The sequence below is a fragment of the Alosa pseudoharengus genome, unplaced genomic scaffold (genome assembly GCF_046254945.1).
Source record: "Alosa pseudoharengus isolate Yale_2024_CS ecotype anadromous, Long Island Sound unplaced genomic scaffold, YU_APseudo_1.1 YU_APseudo_1.1_scf_20, whole genome shotgun sequence".
Taxonomy (NCBI): Eukaryota; Metazoa; Chordata; class Actinopteri; order Clupeiformes; family Clupeidae; genus Alosa; species Alosa pseudoharengus.
In genome coordinates, this window is record NW_027468664.1 from 7,523,379 (window position 1) to 7,542,628 (window position 19,250).

General features: G+C 41.5%; 1 protein-coding gene across 2 annotated transcripts; it reads left to right on the forward strand.

The window, feature by feature from the left end:
- The first annotated feature begins 2,491 nt into the window (after window positions 1-2,491).
- On the forward strand, window positions 2,492-15,268 carry LOC143135995 (uncharacterized). Of its 2 annotated transcripts, none has more exons than XM_076296396.1 (9): window positions 2,492-2,595; window positions 3,157-3,359; window positions 3,601-3,705; window positions 4,136-4,231; window positions 4,377-4,487; window positions 5,350-5,473; window positions 5,664-6,429; window positions 6,531-6,583; window positions 12,649-15,268. In XM_076296396.1, exons 1-9 carry the CDS (start codon window positions 2,568-2,570, stop codon window positions 14,802-14,804), a joined length of 3,642 nt encoding a protein of 1,213 aa, XP_076152511.1. In that variant the 5' UTR covers window positions 2,492-2,567; the 3' UTR covers window positions 14,805-15,268. The 2 variants fall into 2 exon arrangements, with proteins under 2 accessions (XP_076152511.1, XP_076152512.1); XM_076296397.1 differs by lacking the exon at window positions 12,649-15,268 and adding an exon at window positions 9,554-12,616.
- The last annotated feature ends 3,982 nt before the right edge of the window (window positions 15,269-19,250 follow it).

Sequence of the window (19,250 nt, forward strand, 5' to 3'; positions counted from 1 at the left end):
TTTTTTTTTTTTTTTTTTTTTTTTTTTTTTTAATGGTAATTCAAGTACACTAAGCATGGGTCAAAACAATCCACAAGGAATCCATCTATGTACAGGATCAGGCGTAATTAAAAGGAGGAAGCAAGAGAAAAAAAAAAAAAAAGAAAAAAAAGTAATAATAAACAAAACAGAAAAAAAAAAAAACATATAACTAGGGCTTAGTCATTAAATCATATTCTGTAACACTGTTCAAAAGTTGTACTGCTTTCTTAGCCTTCATAGCTTTAAGGGCTTTTGTATAATAGAGGAAATCATTGTAAAACCCACTAAAAGTGGGCTTAACCTTTGAGTATTTACATTTATGTATAAAAAATTTACAGAGAATAACAATCACATTGACTAAGAGATCATCGTTATCATTCACAGTACAGAGTCCATATATAATGTCCTTCAAGTCAAAGTTATCTAACATAAAACATTTAGGACTGAGCCAGTTATGAAGGTCAAGCCACAAGGTTTTAACATAAACACATTCGACAAACAGATGCTCAGCGGTTTCCAGCCCATTACAAAATACACAATTATCAGTTTCAATCCCAAAGCGCCTTTTGATTAAATCGTTGGAGGGGTATATTCCATTCAAAGTTTTGAAATGTAGCTCTTTGGCCTTAGGCATTATGGGATATCTTATGTATTTAGTTCGCAAAAGCTGTATACGATTCTTTGGAAAAACTTTTAAAATAGAATTTCTATATGTTAATAAGGGGTAAGACCGGTTGATAAATAGGTTTCTAAGACATTTGTTGGAGCATCTAAAACTCTTAAAGTCACAACCTTCAACAAAGAGCCGTGGTAGGGAAGGACAAATATTGGGATCTGAAATTATTCCTCTAATTAGGCCTAAAATGGAGTCAGGTATGGCATCAAATACAGAATGATATGTATCAATGTTGCGGGTTAACTCATACTTCAAACAAAAGCTTTGATATGTTAAAAGACAACCATTAGAATCAATTAAATGCAGGACTGACCAGATGCCCTTCTCTAGCCAGTCCTTGATAAACAAGGATGACTTCTTTACAGTAATGTATCTGTTGTTCCAGATAGGTGTGTTGTGAGGGGTAAAATTATGATTGTACAGAATCTTCCAGTATAGAGCAACCTGCTGATGGAAGAGGGATAATTTGATGGGCAGTTTCTGAATACAGAAATCACATTTAAGGAAAAAATCTATACCACCTATTTTTTTGAATATTTCATGGGGGATATGGTACCAGAAGCTGGTACTGTTGTTTAAAAATGATTTCAACCACTTGATTTTTAATGTTCCGTTTATGGAGTCAATATCAATGGCCTCCAACCCTCCATCTCTGATGTCTTTTATGATTTCTGATCTTTTAACATAGTGAACCCTTTTCTTCCATATGTAGTCAAAGTTTATTTGATTGATTTTTTTAATGGCTCTCTTGGAAATAGCCATTGAATAAGCAGGATATATACACCTTGAGATACTCTCCATTTTTGTTAGAAAGACTCTACCCAGTAAGCTAATGTCTCTCAGTAACCATGAATTAAGTTTAGCCTGACAATCCTTGGTTATCCTTGACACATTCATGTTCTCCCTTTCTGTTGGATCACTAGAAATAAGTATACCTAAATATTTAACTGTAGATTTTATGGGAATGTTATAGGCTTCGGTTAGATTGCACTTGTGGATAGGCATTAACTCACACTTATTTAAATTCAATTTCAGGCCAGAGGCTTTAGAGAAAGACTCAATCGTCTTCAAAACTTTTGGTGTCTCGGCCAGATGCTTCATAAAAATAGTTGTGTCATCTGCCAGCTGGCTAATTACAACTGGCAATCCCAAAACGTCAAGTGGGGCAATATTTGAGTTTTTTATAAGAATAGAGAGCATTTCTGTTGCAATTATGAAAAGAAGGGGAGAAATAGGACAGCCTTGTTTGATTCCACGTCCAATATTAAAACGGGGTGAAGTGCCCCCTGGTAAGGAGATGGAGCTGTTAGTATTGTTATATAGGGAAGCTATACTATTTCTGAATTTATCACCAAAACCTAATAGTTTTAAACAATGAAAAATAAAAGGATGCTCAATAGAGTCAAAGGCCTTGTAAAAATCAAGAAATAACAAGAAGCCCTCATCCTCAATCAAGTGTTTGTAGTCTATTACATCAAGTACCAAGCGAATGTTATTGTGGATAGATCTACCCTTCATAAAACCAGATTGGGAATCACTTATAATGGTGTGGATTTTCTTTTTTAATCTGTTAGCATAAACAAGAGTTATAATTTTATAGTCATTATTTAATAAAGTAATTGGTCTCCAATTATCTAGCAGTTTGGGGGGAAAATCCATAAATAGTTTAGGAAAATCTGACATTCATGCATCAGCAATACTCCTACCCAGTAGATGGCAACAGTGAGTATCTTGACTGCTATGTGTGGTCATGTAAAAAGAAGAAATACTTTTTGTAGGGCCAAAATTGAAATAACTAAGAACGGACGTGTCTGCATGTCCATATACTTTGCTTTAAAATATAGATGGTAGATTGGTAGAAAGTTGCGAAATGCAACCACAATGTATAGAGAAAGAAGGTAAGTCAAAGTGTAATGTTCACTATACGCACATAGGCTTTGGTTCCAGAAAGTTAACCTTACGTTAGCGAGGAAGGGAATCTGGTATTTAGCAAACATTAGCCAACTAGCAAACAAGTCTCTGTTCCATGGTTCACGTATAAAAGACATGGTTTAACGAGATTTTAGTGTTATGTGTTATTGTTAAGACGATTGAGTGGAGTCGCTGTGGATAATGGGAGTGATAGAACTCAAGTCAGTAGCTGTGTAGCGCCTTTCATCTTGTCCTATGATCAATCAGTAACGTTCTGCAAAAAGTCAGTTCGCTATTGTGGTATGATTACATGGTATGGTAGTCAAACATTGACGTGACATACGACATTATTTTGGGCTTGCCCCGTAAATTAGGAAAGGTTATGATTTCAGTTCTCAATCAAAGTCATGAGTCGCGTGTTCATTTTAACTCTATGTAATGCATTTAGCTTTGTCTATTAGATCATTTGCATATAACTTTATCTCAAAACTGTCTTGCATTAACCATCGTCCTCTACTCAATGCCATTATGTATTGTTGTCTGCGCAGAGCCAAGCTCCCACTCGTCAGTCCTTCGCCTGCTGACATCCCCCCTCCGACTGCTCTGCGCATCCATTTGGCAAGTTGTCCAGGAGAAGGATGTGTTGAATTATGGGATGTTGGAAGAATTTGTCACCTTAATTACCGAGTCGGTCCCCGAGGTGTTAAGTCATAGACAGAGGGCCCAGCTCCTCCTTGGGTTGCGAGCAAAGGTAAGAACTCAAAAGACAAGAGGTTCTCATTGCACAGAGGTGAAGGTTGCAGGTACTGCCTTACAAATCACCATACCAGTTAGAGATAACAAAAAAAGTGATGTTTATTTAACATAAAGAATGAGGACAAAGGCTGATATCTCACCCATGTCTACTGTTTACTGGATGTTGACTGACATACATGTATGTTGTAAGGGCAGCCTTGCTGGGCTATAACATTAATACACTTTTCTCATTTCAGGTGGTCCTTGAGGTGTGCCGTTCTGAGAGCTCGGCTGACACGGAAACCATCCAATATCACCTGGAAAGAATCAGAATACCTGCTGCTCTTCTTGCTGAGTCTTCGGTTAGTCGGAGTGCAGAAACGTGTCAAAATGGTTGCCCTATAGCTCACTTACAAAAAGTTGCACATTGATTAATGGGAAAACTATACACTTTCTGTCATGAAGTTTTGAATCTCAACACTCATTTTCATTTCAATCTCATTTTATGTGGTGTATTTTCATTGAATATAAGATGAGTCAAGATTGACTATTGATCGATAGATAGATAGATAGATAGATAGATAGATAGATAGATATTTATTGATCCCCAAGGGGAAATTTAGGAATATTGCATACCACAAATTTGATATTTATTATTTATTATTATCAAATAGTATTTATGAAATCGATATTATTGAGCTTTTACAGCGACTCATTTGATTGGCCCCTTAATTCACACTTTTTTGTCTTTGGTTACATTCTGTTGATCAGCATATTGTGTTTCCATTTCAGATAAGAGATGCGGATGTTGAAACATCAGAATCTAATTTCTTAGCCCTTGTGGATATTCTGCTGAATGACCCTGTTGAAAGGGATGTCTTCTTTCAGGTAACTTCAGTTAAATACAGTTTATAATAATCATGTACATGCTTATAACCAAATACATATTGATAAAAGTGTGAGCTAGTGTTATGATTTGTGTACTATAAATTGTAAATGTAGAACTTAAATGGTTTCTGATCCCATGTTTTAGGAGGTGTTCCCAGTGGAGTACGGTCCAAAGTTTGACCTTGCATTGCAGAGATTGATCTGGATATTTGTCTCCAGACTTGAGGAGGTTCTTCGTGTCCCTAGCATTCATGAGGTATGGCCCCTACTGTGTAGATTTAGATAACATGGCAGGGAAATGTTATGACTCACAGATTAGTGCTAAGGTGCATGTCCCTTGTTTAGTAGTGCTGCTATTGATTTCCACTGTGGCCCATATTCTAGCTGGAAGAGTGTCGGATGGCAGTAGAGAAAGTGCCCCACACTGGTGTCTTTGGTTTAGCCTTAGTTGATATCAAAACTTATCAGTGAAAAAAAGTCCAGCAAATGAATTCAAGCCAGCTTCTTTGGACATGCTACCCGTAGAGTAACCTAGGCAGACTTTGTTTTTTTCTAAATCAGAAGCTTTACCAATATGATACTCAGATTCATCCTCCATATACAGGGACACTTCAGTATAGTTCTAAGTTCTGGATGGGAGACATGAGCTGACGCCACAGTTTACCTCACCCATTCATTAGCATGCTAATGTTAGACAAAAAGCTAAGCCCCGTTGTTTTATAACAACACTCTTACGAAACTGCCCTGTGAAGAGAGACTACAATGCAAAATTAGTGGTTTGTCGAACATAAAGCCTGAAGTGTGTTAAAATTTGAGGCGAACATTCACAGCCGACTTTCTGTCTTTTAACTTTTAAATTTGGTGTAAAATTGTCACTTTAAACGGTAAATAAAATGGCAAGCAACAAGGCTATAGACACAAACGTTTGCCTCTGTGTACCAAATTTGAATGTACTTCCGTCGTTAGACTCAAGATGCCACTTATCTTCTTTTGTAGTATACCCCTTTTGGAGTTTGTAACTGTTTACATGGAACAACAAGGAGGTTCCTTGCAAGTTTGTTTTGTTTAAGTTTTTATTTTTTTCAATGGTTAACATGAAGCAATGCATTTTGTTTCAGGTAGCTTCCATGTTAAGTCTGGCTCCTTCTATCATGGAGGAATGCTTTCAAGCCCTTTCCCATCCTCAGGAATTGCTGAACTCTCTCAACCATCACAAAAATCATGCAGATATACAAATCAAGGGTAAAATCAACTTCCATCTTGTATTCTGTACTGCATTTCTTACTTATAAATATTAATATTACCACAAGAGAGATTTACAGTTGGTTTAACAGTTAACAGTTGGTGCAATGTAGTCTTAAATTTTAGTTTGTTTTTATTTGAAACTAAATTCTGATTCATGGCCATCTTTTCTGTCTTCTTTTTATCACAGCTATTTTACCAGAGCAGCCCTCTACAGATGATGACTGCATCTTCTCCTGTCTCTCACATCCCCCTTTGGTGCGAGTAGTACTGGACCCCGAGCGCAAAGTCTCTGAAATTGAATTGGAGCCCTCGTACTGTGAGGAGGTCTCTGTCGAATGTGAAGAAGTGAGTGCTCCGGCCACTGAGGATGTCAAGTCTGATGAACCAATGAGCACTGGCAGTGATGCAGAGGACAGGACCGAGGAGTCGGCGGAATCCGCTAACTGCCAGCATGACGGTGCGAACGTGGACAGCGAGCACCATGAGAGGTCGGTTTGTGAGGAAGCAAAGGTCGTTCCACCCAAGGAGATGCCGACACCTGCTGAAGAACTGGAAGAGCCCTCAAGCTCTGAGAAGGCCACCAGCAAAGGCATTGGGTTCATCAACGGAGACGGAACAGTGGACTACACTGGTAGAGCGACGGTTGAGGACAGACCAGAGGGGAGTGAGGTGACCGAAGACGGGGCGGGGATCCTGAGGAGCGCTGAGGCGCAGCCTGAAGAGCTGCTCAGCAAGCCTGTCCACTGCTCCAGTCAGACCGTATCTACACAGGGAGCCAGGGTCATTTATCTGCTACGCCAGCCCACTGTTAAGCTTGAGAGAATCAACATCACAGGCAAACCTTTGCCACCACCTCTCCCAAGACAGAGTGGCAGGGTTCGGAAGAAAAGACTTCAGTTGGTCTGGAGAAAAAATAGGAGTCCTGAGATCGTTTGGGTAGATTCACAAGAAGAGTAAGGAGTGGTCTGTTTAGTGCTTGAAATTAATTGGAAAAAAATGAATGGCTTGGCTTAAAACTAGGTTGGAAGTTTACATTATTTTTTATTTTTTTCAGGCCTGATCCAAAGAATGTGAGCTCTGCTATGATTCCAAGAACAGACAAATCAGGTAATTCATTTTTTTAGTGCTTATGAAAACCCGTTCAAACTGTTCATTTAATTCTTAATGGAAGCTAAACATGGGAAATTCAGGAATGTGGGCAGTGTGATTTCATTCAGATTACACATTGAACTAGCCTGGTAATCACCTCAAAATCAATCAAAAGAGAATTGGTCTGGGAATGCTTTGTGCTCTTCTAAATCCCAAGGGGCATAACCAGAAGTGAAGTTAAACTTAAATTGGTTAATTGATAAATTGGTACATTGAACTTTTACCTTATCTAGTATAGCAAACATGTAAACAAAGATTTCAAATGCAGTTGTTTACTCAATTCCAAAGAACCAATAGTTGTGTTCTACAGTGTTCCTAGCTGTTCTCTCCTGTCTGTAAAGCCCGCCCCAAGCTAGTTATGTGGTTGTGATTGTTTTTTCTCACTTTTCTGTAATATTGCAAATTGCTGTAAATTGAAGAATTGTTATGTCCTCAAATATGTAGATAAATATTACTGAAAGATGGGTTGTTACAACCATTCTTGCCAATGGACCCTTCCAAAGCCATGCCTGAAAACCTGCACAGGCCAATCGTGGCTTAGCAACCCGTAACTAGGCACAGGAGGCCTGGCAAGCTTTCGAGTTTGGAGACTGACGGCCTGTTGGTCATTAAGGGCACTTATTTGGATGTGTGGTGCCCTAACCCACGTAAAAACACTGTGAAATAACATGTTGCACTATAGAAATATGGCATAATTTGGAACACGTATTGCTATAACTATAATAAATGGCATGTTGCATGATATTTCCATAACTGTGAGATACGCGCTTCACGATGACGACAAAAAGTTGTTAACAGACATTCACCAAGACACAGGCCTATAGCCCGTCAGCAATCTATCTAAAATTTTGACAGAGGACAGATGTAGGTTGCTAGTGACAAAATATTAGCTTTCTTTGTGGTACAATGTCTTTGTAAATGACAATTCATTACAAAGTCCCGGTTCTCCCCATATAGACATGCAGGATGCGAAAGTTTGACAGGCATAGCAACAGTAACTAAGGAGGGTGTGGAAGGGTCAGTTAGGGTCATTAGTACCTTTCATTATGATGTAGGAAGGATGCAAAGGATGTGAACTTAATGACTAGGTCAAGTAACTTTGTCTGCACCTAGGACCGACCACAAGAGAAACCATCTTACTAGTTTATATGAGATGTCATTCAGGTGTGTCAAGTTGGTGTATTCTTGGACAGCTGAAACCGTAAATACAGAATCTTATGAAAAGTGGCAAGCTAAAATACTTTAATCACTGGCAGCTATTCGACACATGTACAAACACCTCATTTTGCACTGCACCTCATTTATATTTATCTTTTAAAGTAATTATACTTTCAACAACTTTTTCGTGACTGTATAATCTTTGGCTTCTCATATTTCTGCATGCATCTAATCCTACAGCACCAAATATGTTGCACAGCCGCCTGGTAATAATCCGTTCATATTTTGTTGTGTAATAGTAGTGGTTTTAGGCGCAGTGATGCCATCTTCTGGTTGTAGTAGCATTTTATTACTAGGTGCTGATAACTGACAACACAATATGTAAACTATTTTTTCAATTAACATTCAAAAGTCATGATCCAGTGCCAGTACCATGGGACTTGGATCAGCAGTCGCCATATCAATGCTCAACCCGAGGCAATAGTTTGGATTTGTATTACATTCTTGAATCTTGAATCATTCTTGAATCTTGCATTTTCCCTTGGGGATCAATAAAGTATCTATCAATCAATCAATCAATCAATCAATCATAATAGAATTTAGAACCATTAAATATAGTACAGCATATTGCAGAGCCATGTTATTCCCTCTTAAGTATGAGGTCCCATTTTCATGTGGTGTTGATCTCAATATGAATTTCCTGTACTCTAAGCACATGAACAGAATGTACCAGTGCAACAGTGCATTGTTGTTTATAACCACTACATCCTGAATTTAATGCAGGTCCTAAAAAACAGGGATTTTTGCATGTTCTTTACCTTAACATGCTGACAATTTATTTTGCGTAGCAGGGCCACAAATGTAGCCTTGCTTGCTTCATAAAATCCAAACACACAAACCAGGAATCTGTAAATGAAGTAATACATGTTGCCTTACCATTACTCACAGTAAATTATTGTATTTGGTGTATGAGTTATTTTTTCCCACTGATGTAGATTTGTTGTTTGTCTCTTGTCGGCTTTTGTGTAGAAAGTGTGAACATGCGTGAGACGTGCTTAATTAGCCTGTATTTTCAGTATACTGTGGTATTATATTATTGTCTTGTGGTTAGATGACAGTTTTTCAGAAGCACAGTATATAGCTTAACATTTTCATATTATATTATAACAATGCGTATGCTAAATGCCATAACCATAATATTGTATTGGATTATATTATTACAGCCTATTTGTTCCAAAAAAAAAAAAAAAACATTGGACAAGATATTAGATCCACATATTGCTATGGGTTTTTTGAAATTAAAATTCAATTTATTTTATGTTTGTTAATGAGGTCGTGGGCATGCTTCAGCTTATGCAGAGCATATTTTACATAAGTTGAGAAGGCTGCCCTTTAATTAGACCCAGTCGTGTTCACACTACTAAAAGAATCTGCTAATATGTGGGCCAAACCACCTCAAATGTATCAAGGTCAAGAAAATTAACACATTTAATATAATAGAATGGGTATTGTAAAATAAAAATACAGTCTTCTCAGATCCCCAGAGTAAAAGCTATAATAGCTGCCAATTGTGCAGTTTTGTTGAATTCTATGTTTGCTGTGCTAATAACTAATTGCCTTTATTTATTGATGGTAAGATGGGTCTCATGCAACATAATTAATAATATATACTTAATAATATGTACTGAAATAATGTACTAAATGCTGTTTATTTGTAAAATGCATAATTTAGCTCTCTTGTTATAATGTGTTGTTAACATTGTTTTGAAGATTGCGGTGTGAAGCCACCAGCTGTGGTCTTCGCCTGCTCCAAGTGCTCTTTCCAAGATGTCACCGGAGCTATCCTGGAGCAGCACCTCAGGAAGAGTCACCCAAATGAGTTCAGCAGGTTCCGGTCGGCAGGCATTGTCCAGACAAGCGGACCTGAGTCTCCAGCCAAACAAACTGATGTTTCAGTCCGTCAAACCCAGCCTGCCAAAATAGGCCAGATGTTCAAGGCACGGCCCGTTGGCGCCAGGACTGTCTCGGACATCGGTCAGTATCTGCAGGACCACTCAACGGAGCTGCAGGACCACTCAACGGAGGGATTGTGCTGTTGCTCCGGCTGTGGGAAGTGCTTCCAGCACCACCATGACTTGGAAAGACACATGTCTGAGTGCGGAGTAATCGTTGTCCCACAACTAAATCAGGCTCTGGGGTCTGGGGAGAGCAGCAATAAGCCAGGGTCCACCGGTCTAAATGAGGAAATAACTGAAGTGCAAGGTGATGTCTATAAGAAGCTCAAACAAAGCTCTGGGATATTACTTAAGGAAGATAAGGTGGAAGGACATGTTGACACTTGTCACAAAGGTTTGGATATTCCTGAAAATAAAGGTTCTGAACATGCAAGTGATAGTACCCAGGACCAAAGGGCTGGTACTGCAGGATCAGATTCAACTCTTCCACCAGAGTGCAGAAGAACAAAAATATGCCCTGCATGTGGGAAAACCTACACCCGAGCCTTCCAAATGAGACAACATTATTTGAAGAAGCACCAAAAAAACACCTCTAATGCTGACTCCCTCCAACGCCTTCAGTGTGGCCGCAAGTTCTCAGACGCCAGTAAGTTGACCAGGCACAAGCGGGCCCGTTCGCTGGTGTCCATGAAGTGCACCATGTGCGAGGACACTTTCACTGAGCTGGCAAGCCTCCAGCAGCACTTCCTGAAAGCTCACAGTCACAACATCAAGAATGCCTCCCAGGGCTCTCCCTGTGAGGAGAACTTTACCAAAATCTTGCCTCAGCATCAGTCCACAAACACTAGCAAGCATCCTTACCCATGCTCACTCTGTCCCGAGAGTTTCTTGAAGCCCCACCTACTGGCCAGGCATTTACGCACTCATGGCATTGGCTTTGAACACAAGAAGGCTGGACAAGACCCTCAACACCTGTGCCACCAGTGTGGCGAGCGCTTCCGCACGGCTGTAGCGTTGCGTAAGCACGAGATGACCCATGGGGAGGAGAGGCCGTACATTTGTGATCGCTGCGGCAAGGCCTTCAAGGTCCAGGTGAACCTGAGCATGCACATGGGAACGCACAGCGAGCCCCACGAGCGCACACGATACCGCTGCTCTGACTGCGGCAAGGTGCTCATCAGCCGGAAAAATGTGATGCGGCACCGCCTCATGCACTCGGGAGAGAGACCGCACCAGTGCGTCCAGTGCAAGAAGAGCTTCCTGTCCCACGACGAGTTGCAGAAGCACATGCGCTACCACGCGGACAAGCCGTTCAAGTGCGGAGAGTGTGGCAAATGTTACGTCCAGTCGAGCTACCTAAGGGAGCACATGCACACACATACGCATGAGAGGCCTTTTGCCTGCTCAGTGTGTGACAAACGCTTCATGCACCGCACCAACCGGAAGCGACACATGATGCGCATCCACCCCACAGGGGAGTCAGGCCTCCAACCCAAGAAACCTGTCGACTCCTCACCTCAAACAATGCACGAGTGACTGACTGGCTTGCAGTGCAGTCAATATGCACATGGGGACAAGTTGATGCCACCAACTATATTTGCTCTGTACAGTCTAGCTATTTGAAATTGCCAGCCACCGCTGTAGCACACAGCAATGGTTGATTACTGTACCTGCTACTTTGCTCTTTTCTTCGTTCTTCCCTATTTTCTACAAGGAATTTTCTTCATCCGATTGTGTAGTACAGTGTTTCTTAACTGGCAGGTCGGGACCCAAAAGTGGGTCGTGGAACCGTTCAGGGTGGGTCGCTGAGCTTGTAGTTAAAAAAGAAAAAGAAAACCTATTAAAAATGCTACCTTATCAGATCTAATATTGGACCTTTATTTTGAGAGACTATTTGCTGGCACATGAGAGAAAAGGCCACATGATAACAAAGCACCCACTGTCAAAGAAAAACCTGTCAAGTACTTCACAAATATAATGCCAAACATCAGCATGTTCCAAACAAGCAGGCCTACAGGCACTTTGCGTGTCTTACCATGTAGCTCACCGCATACGTTGGCTTGATCGCAAAAAAAAAATATATGCCTATGGGTCGTGACTTAATGAACATGGGAAAGCCAGACCAGTTAAGAACCACTGGTGTAGTGTATATATATGTCATATTGCACAGTGCATGCAGTATTTTGTTTAGTGTTTTGTGTGGGCTGTGCCCACCTTTGAAGGTTTTAGAATATCTTATTAGCATAGATTTTAAAAAACATATTTAAGTTTCTGTAATACAGTGTTCTGGCCATTAAATAGCCTTAGTTGCGGAAATGGCCTTAAATTAAACAAACAAACAAACAAACAAACTTGTGTGGGCTGTGTTTACTGTATTTATACTCTTGCTAAACCCTCTTGGCCAGGTCATTGAAAATAATTATCTCTATTGACTTTACCTGCTGACATCAAGGTTAAAAAAAGACGTGTGTGGAGGATGTACAGTATATGAAATGTCATCATGTAAAATATTCTGTTACTTTAGCCCACATAATAGACATGTAAATGAAAGAATTTGTACATTTTATTAAAATATCCTTGCACTCAACATATTCAAACAAATGCAACTTATACATTATTAAACTTTCTCTGATTTACATACCTACATCTGACTGTAGAATAACCTTTTTTGGTGTCCATATTGTTTTTAGAGTATAACGGCAAACAAATATATTTTAAGGATATTCTCAGTTTTTTTGAAAAGCCCATAGTGCTAATCCGTACAGTACTGTGATCACAGAGCAGCAAATGGAAACGCTGTATTCACTCCTCTTTGTATGAATTGAGAAACATTACTTATCTGAATAGGTTTTGAACTTATCATGTATTTGTGTAGATGCTGTCATAATGACTTAACTTTGTCTTTTTTAGGTTGGAATGGGAAGTCACCGGGTGTGGTTTACGCCTGCTCCAAGTGCTCCTTCCATGATGCGACCGAGGCTAGTCTGCACCAACACCTCATGAAGAATCACCCAGACGAATTCAGCAGACTCCTGTCGGCAGGCATTCGCCAGACAAAGCCGTTAGCCAACCAAACCGCTGATGCCTCAGTACATCAGAAACAGCCTCGCAAAAGAGGCCCAGTACCGAAGACGTGCCCAGTGTGTTCAAAGACGTTCACTCGTGGCACAGATATGAGGAGGCATCAGAAGAGTCACATGGGTGAACCTCTGCACTCCTGCCTTGGCTGCGGCAGATGCTTTCTGCACATCAACCACCTGAAGAGGCACACTGCTGTGTGCAAGGAAATTATCCCTCAGCCAAATCAGGACCCTCCGTCTGGCCAAGGCAATAAGCCAGACTCCACCGGTCAAAATGAGGATAGTACCGAAGTGCTGGACAATAGTACAGAGGTCCCACAGGACTCTAAGACTGAACCTCAGGCAGCTGAGACATCCACCTCCACAGAACAGCCAGATAGTGAGACACCAGACCCAAGATGGTGTCCTGTGTGTGGCGTGATTTTGGCGCGTGCCTCAGACATGGAGAGGCACATGAGATCTCACTCTGTGGAAAAACCATATGAGTGTATGCACTGCTCCAAAATGTACAGGTATCCATACAATTTGAAGAAACATGTTGACCTATGTCACAACGGGTTGGGCTTTCCTGAAAATGAAAATGCACAGAATTCTGACGATGGTTCCCAGATTACTCTGAAGATCGAGTCAGGTCCAGTTCTCTTACCAGGTGACGTGCGGTCAAAAATATGTCCGATATGTGGCAAAACGTTCACCCGGGCCACCGACAGGCGAAGACATCAGAGATGTCATGCAGTCCACCGCTTTGAATGCTCAAAGTGCGGCAAGGGTTTCCGCTATCCTTTTGACCTCAAGAAGCATGAGCAAAACTCCTGCGCTGAGCCCACCACCCAACCTCAGATAGTGGCGTCTGCCAAGAAGCCAATAATCTGCGGTACGTGTGGTAAGAAATTTTTCTTCCTGACTCACTTCCAGAGACACATGAGGGCCCACCGGCAGACCAACATGCCCACCAAGCGATGGCACAAGTGCACCAAGTGCGAGGAGATCTTCCGGACACTCTATGATCTGGGCAAACACTCGCGCTGCCACTGGGGTGATGATCCTCTGCGATGCACTCAATGTGGCCGCCGGTTCTCCCACTCCAGTCAGCTAACCAGCCACAAGCAGATCCACTCGCTGGTCTGCACCATGAAGTGCACCATGTGTGAGGAGATGTACACCGATCTCGGGAGCTTTCGCCTGCACTACCTGCAAGCTCATAACATTAAGGGTGCCTACCCGTGCTCCCACTGCGAGAAGAGCTTCACCGAGCTCTGCCCCTTGGTCCGGCATGTGCGCACTCACACGGGCGAGCGTCCCTACCGGTGCCCGCAGTGTCCCAAGAGCTTCGCGACACCTACCAAGCTGTCCTTGCACAAGCGGGCGCACGGTGAGAGGGCGCCACGGGAGCGCCGGCACCTGTGCCACCAGTGCGGCAAGTGCTTCTACACGCTGGCGGAGCTGACGCGGCACGAGGTGGTGCACCGCGAGGAGCGGCCGCACAAGTGCTCCCACTGCGGCAAGGCCTTCAAGCGCCTGCGCAGCCTCACGGCGCACATGGAGAGCCACATGGAGAGCGAGGTGCGCGTGCGCTACCCGTGCGAGTACTGCAGCAAGAGCTTCATGAAGTCGGCCACGCTGGTGCGCCACCACCGCATCCACACGGGCGAGCGGCCGCACCGCTGCACGGAGTGCAACAAGAGCTTCCTGACGCACTCCGAGGTGCTCAAGCACATGCGCTTCCATACGGGCGAGAGGCCATTCAAGTGCGATCAGTGCGGCAAAGGGTTCACGCAGTCGTGCTATTTGACGGTGCACATGCGCTCGCACACAGGCGAGCGGCCTTACGCCTGTAAGGTGTGTGATAAGCGCTTCTCGGACAGTGCCCATCGCAAACGACACATGCTCATACACACTGGAGAGAAGCCCCATGTCTGTGAAAATTGCGGGGAGGCATACAACCGTAAGAACCTTTTGAATGTTCACCTAAAGAGATGCAGATGATTTGAGCGAGTTACTGAAACAAGCACAATCTGGGGATATAAGGATGCCCAGTGATTTGATTGCGTGTTGTTTTTTGTAGGCTTAGAAATGGGAAACTACACAATTGCAGCAATGTTATTTACTCTCCATGGAAACTCAAATTGATATACTTATCATTCATGGTTATATCTCAAATTAGCCATCCAAATCATGCTCATCAATTACTCTCAAGCCATGTTCATGGACATTTAAATGAGAATGTTTAAGTGATTAAATGGCTATTTTGATAGGACCTAAGTGATCCTAGGAAACTGGAATGATTTGCACTGTAATTTGATTTAGCATATTGTTTTGCATTAAGTTTCTGCATTTAACTGTGCAAATATTTCTTGTCATGGTTTCTTAAAATAAATGACACTTTCATCGTTATAATTTTCCTTTAAGAGATATTTGTTTGTTTAGCTCTAAGCTTTTGTCACTTTGCCTCATAATTATTATGACCGCTACTGAGAGCTATGAGCGTACTTTCTTCCGTAATTTTTTTCCTGCAATTGTGGTCAACGATACCCGGGACACATGAAACTTGGTACCCGGGACACATGAAACTTGGTACCCGGGACACATGAAACTTGGTACCCGGGACACATGAAACTTGATACCCGGGACACATGAAACTTGGTGGACTTTTATGAAGACCACCCTTGCACACACACATCCACACGCACATACAACACAAAAGTTGTAAGAGTAGGGGATGGAGACAAATTGACAAGCGTGATTTATTTGTACAGGACTGAACGGGCATCATATTGTGTACCGCTATGCTGTACATATAGACAGGGCCGTTTCAAGGAATTTGGGGGCCCCAAGCAAAATTAACATGGAGGCCCCACCGCATGCAAAGCCTACAGGAACCACAGCATAGCCATACGGTTTAAGTTCACCCACACTTTATATAAATAAAAATGTTGACAGTGCAAATACTGCTGTTGCATATATATATACCGTGCATTAGTTTTGAATATTTTGAACATTTGCAAAAACACCACCGTACCATAAAATCCAATATAAATGTAAAAAAGTGCACAATAACTAAATCCAACATACTTAAACACACACACACACACACACATACATACACACACTCACGTTAACATTTTTCTGTTCTCACAAAGTGTGGACATGCTTTGCCATAGAGAAACACACGATAGTGTTGGATTATAAACATGCTTTGCCACAAAAACAGACAAAAACGTGGGGTAAGTCCACCTAAGTCCAGCTATATGAAGTTATTATTTTGCTGTCACTTCGTCTGTTTTATAACCCAGACGGATGTACGTGGTATCAAATGATAGCTCTGAGTCTCCTCCTTCATCTGACATGCGTGGCATATCTATGCGATTACGGGTTCGCGAGTAATTGAAACAAGAGTAATGGGTGCGCAGGTGAATGCAGAGAAGTGTAGACTGTAAACATGATGCAATTTGATTTAATTTCATGATTTTTTTTATTGTCATACTTGATCGTACATACAAGTGTGTAGTCTCCTTGGAAAGCCCCGCTTCTGTTCTGTCACGCAATAAAGGTTTCATCTCGCTGCGATGAACAGATCCGGAGCAATGTAGCAGAGAAGAAAGGGTGTGTTTTTTGACGCACTTTGCCTGCCAATCATGTGTTGTGAACTCGCCACTGGAGCAAGATTGGTGTCGTGAAGCCTTGCGCATGCGCATTTCTGCCGAATAGGATGCCTGATGAGTGCCCAAAAAGCGTTGCAATATGGCCGCCGAGTGGAGGGACTTGCCTAAAAGGACTTTGTTGCTATGCTGATGCTAGGGTAATCATTTAGGTTGCTATGTTGGTTGCTAGGTTGTCATTGGGGAAGTGGTTGATAGGTTGTTGCTAGGGTTCTTGAATCGGTTGCTAGGCTGTTGCTAGGGTATCCATGGTGGCTACAATGGTTGCTATGTTGGTTGCTAGGTAGGTGGTGGTTTAACACTTTGAGTGCCAAAAACGCAATATTGCATTTTTTGTTCCCATCCATGGAGTGCCAACAACGCAATATTCAGAATATGGCCAAATAGTAGGTTTATGCACACTCACTTGGAAACTTCTTGAGGATCCCACATCTTGAGGTTCGCGGGACTCCAGAGGCACCAGCTGCTTCAAATATACCTGTTTGTTGCTTTGCAATGGCATTTTAGCAGCTACTCACTCTCCTATGAATTTGTCTGGCAGAAACCTTCCTTATTATGCATTTGTCTGCACGAACCCGCCTGTGCTCTGAATCAGCGACAAATTTCTTCACAGTACGATGATCGCGCGTAAGTTTTCGGGAAATATCCAATGTTTTTATACCTTGTCCAAGGTAGTGCACAATTTCACGCTTTTCAGCAGCAGAGAGATCCTTTTTCTTTCCCATATTGCTTGAAACCTGTGGCATGCTTAATAATGTGGAACATCCTTCTTAAGTAGTTTTCCTTTGATTGGGCTCACTTGGCAAACTAATTATCACAAGTGTCTGAGATTGATTTCAATGATCCAAAGAACCCTGAGACACAATACCATCCCTGTAACTAACGTGTAGATAGGGCCTCACCCTAGAGAACTTGAGTAGTGATACTGGAACATGCTGTTGCCAGTGACTTGCTCCCGGTATCGTGAATAAACCTGCAGTGATTTCTCACACCTGAGTGTGCCTGGAGATTTTTGACCGTCCGAATGCACCTATCCAGTTGATGGGGCCTTGTCCACGCAAGCCTTTAAGGCAGAATACATCAGTGCAGCCTCCATATTTGACAGGGGACATTTAACAGTAAAAGAGAGGCGTGTAATGACAAGCTGCAGGAGTTTGGGGCTACAGTGCACCCGCTTCCTCATTTGGGTTTTGGGTTGCCAGGTTTTATGAAAAAAGGGTTGAAATTGAAAGTTAGTGATTGTGTATAGTGTATTTCATACACAATCTGGCAACCTGGGAAATGTCAGACTAGCAGAAAAAAATGAATGGATCCATGATTTTAAAATTAAGTTTGATGGAAATTACGGGACACAAATTATGGGAGTTTTCCAGGAGAAATAACCAAACTTGTGTGTGCACACACAATTTGTTACTATTCATCCTACCTACCTACAGTCCTGCTAATAAAGCAAAATGAATTGAATGACAAAAATGTATACGAGGAGTTCAAGGCAATACAGACCATCTACCCACATAGCAAGTATAGTCCAGTTCAGAGGACGATAATATCTTTACTTCCTTTATACATAGGTTGCCAAATGCTAGGGGGGTCCGGGAACTTACCTCTAGGCTCTAGGCAGGTCAGAGGTAGCTCTTACACTTGAGTTTAATGGGCATCCTTACACCAAAAGACACTGAAAAGATTTGGGAAGATTCTTTAAAGACTACAATCTATGAAGAATCTTTCCCCAATCCTGTGAAAGTCTTTAGGTTCAGTGCATTTATTGTGATCTCTCTGTAAATTACGTTACATTTAATTTCTTCCTCAAGCAGACTCCGGTTAACATTACACAACACAAAACAGAAATACAACTATTTTTCCTTTTTTAATGTACTGTAGTTTTTTTTATACACAATAAGGTGTAAATCCTTTGGTTGGTCACTAGCACTGTGTATTCATTCACATAAGTATATTCACACTGATAATTATTAAGACAAAGTGCGCTGCAAGTACACAGATGGTGCACTCATTAAGGTGCATTTTCGTTCAGTTGTGAAGACATACCATACATAACATAATGAATAACAAAAATAATAATTATTTAATAATTGTCTGCATGCATGATTATCATGCTACGTAATGTTTCAAACACAGCTTTGGGGGTGTAGACTATAATTGCTAAGCCTTAGAACATTGATCTTCAACCAGGGTCCGTGGAGGTACTGCAGGGGGTCCGCCAAATTATTTCACCCTAAGCATTTTTTTCCTCTTCCAATAATGTAAAATGTTTGATAGGCTACATAAACATAAATAGAATGTAGAAAAGATGCTATGCAGTACATCTAGTTTGTATTACATGTATGTGTGTTCATTTATATATGTTCAACACTTCAATTGTGTGTTCTGTTTCCCAGTACTCATTTTGAGAATGCACTTTGTGCACTCTGACACTTTTTGTTCTGGAACTTCAATCCATTGTACTTGTCCTGTTTTAGAATGTTGTTACTGTCAAAGTTGCCTTTGTGTATTTATGCATGATGAAATCTCGCTACCAATCGGTTTTCCCAAGTGGGTACTTATGTCCTATTGCTGTAGCCCCATACCTCTCCATATTTTATATAGAGGCCTGAATCACCTTTGCAGATAACAGGGTATAGTCTCAACGGAATCACTTACACTTGGCCTATGTATAATGAACTTCAAATTGTGTGTCTGGAAAACATTGTGCAGCCTGGATGTGGGAGTGAGATGGAGTTGTTATAACTAGTACTAGAAAATGAACACTAGCAAA

Coding starts and splice junctions, on each gene's coding strand:
- LOC143135995 (XM_076296396.1), top strand. CDS start 2,568: ATGCAACCACAATGTATAGAGAAAGAAG. Junction 4,232..4,376: donor AAAGGGATGTCTTCTTTCAG/GTAACTTCAGTT, acceptor CCCATGTTTTAG/GAGGTGTTCCCAGTGGAGTA. Junction 6,584..12,648: donor TCCAAGAACAGACAAATCAG/GTAATTCATTTT, acceptor TGTCTTTTTTAG/GTTGGAATGGGAAGTCACCG.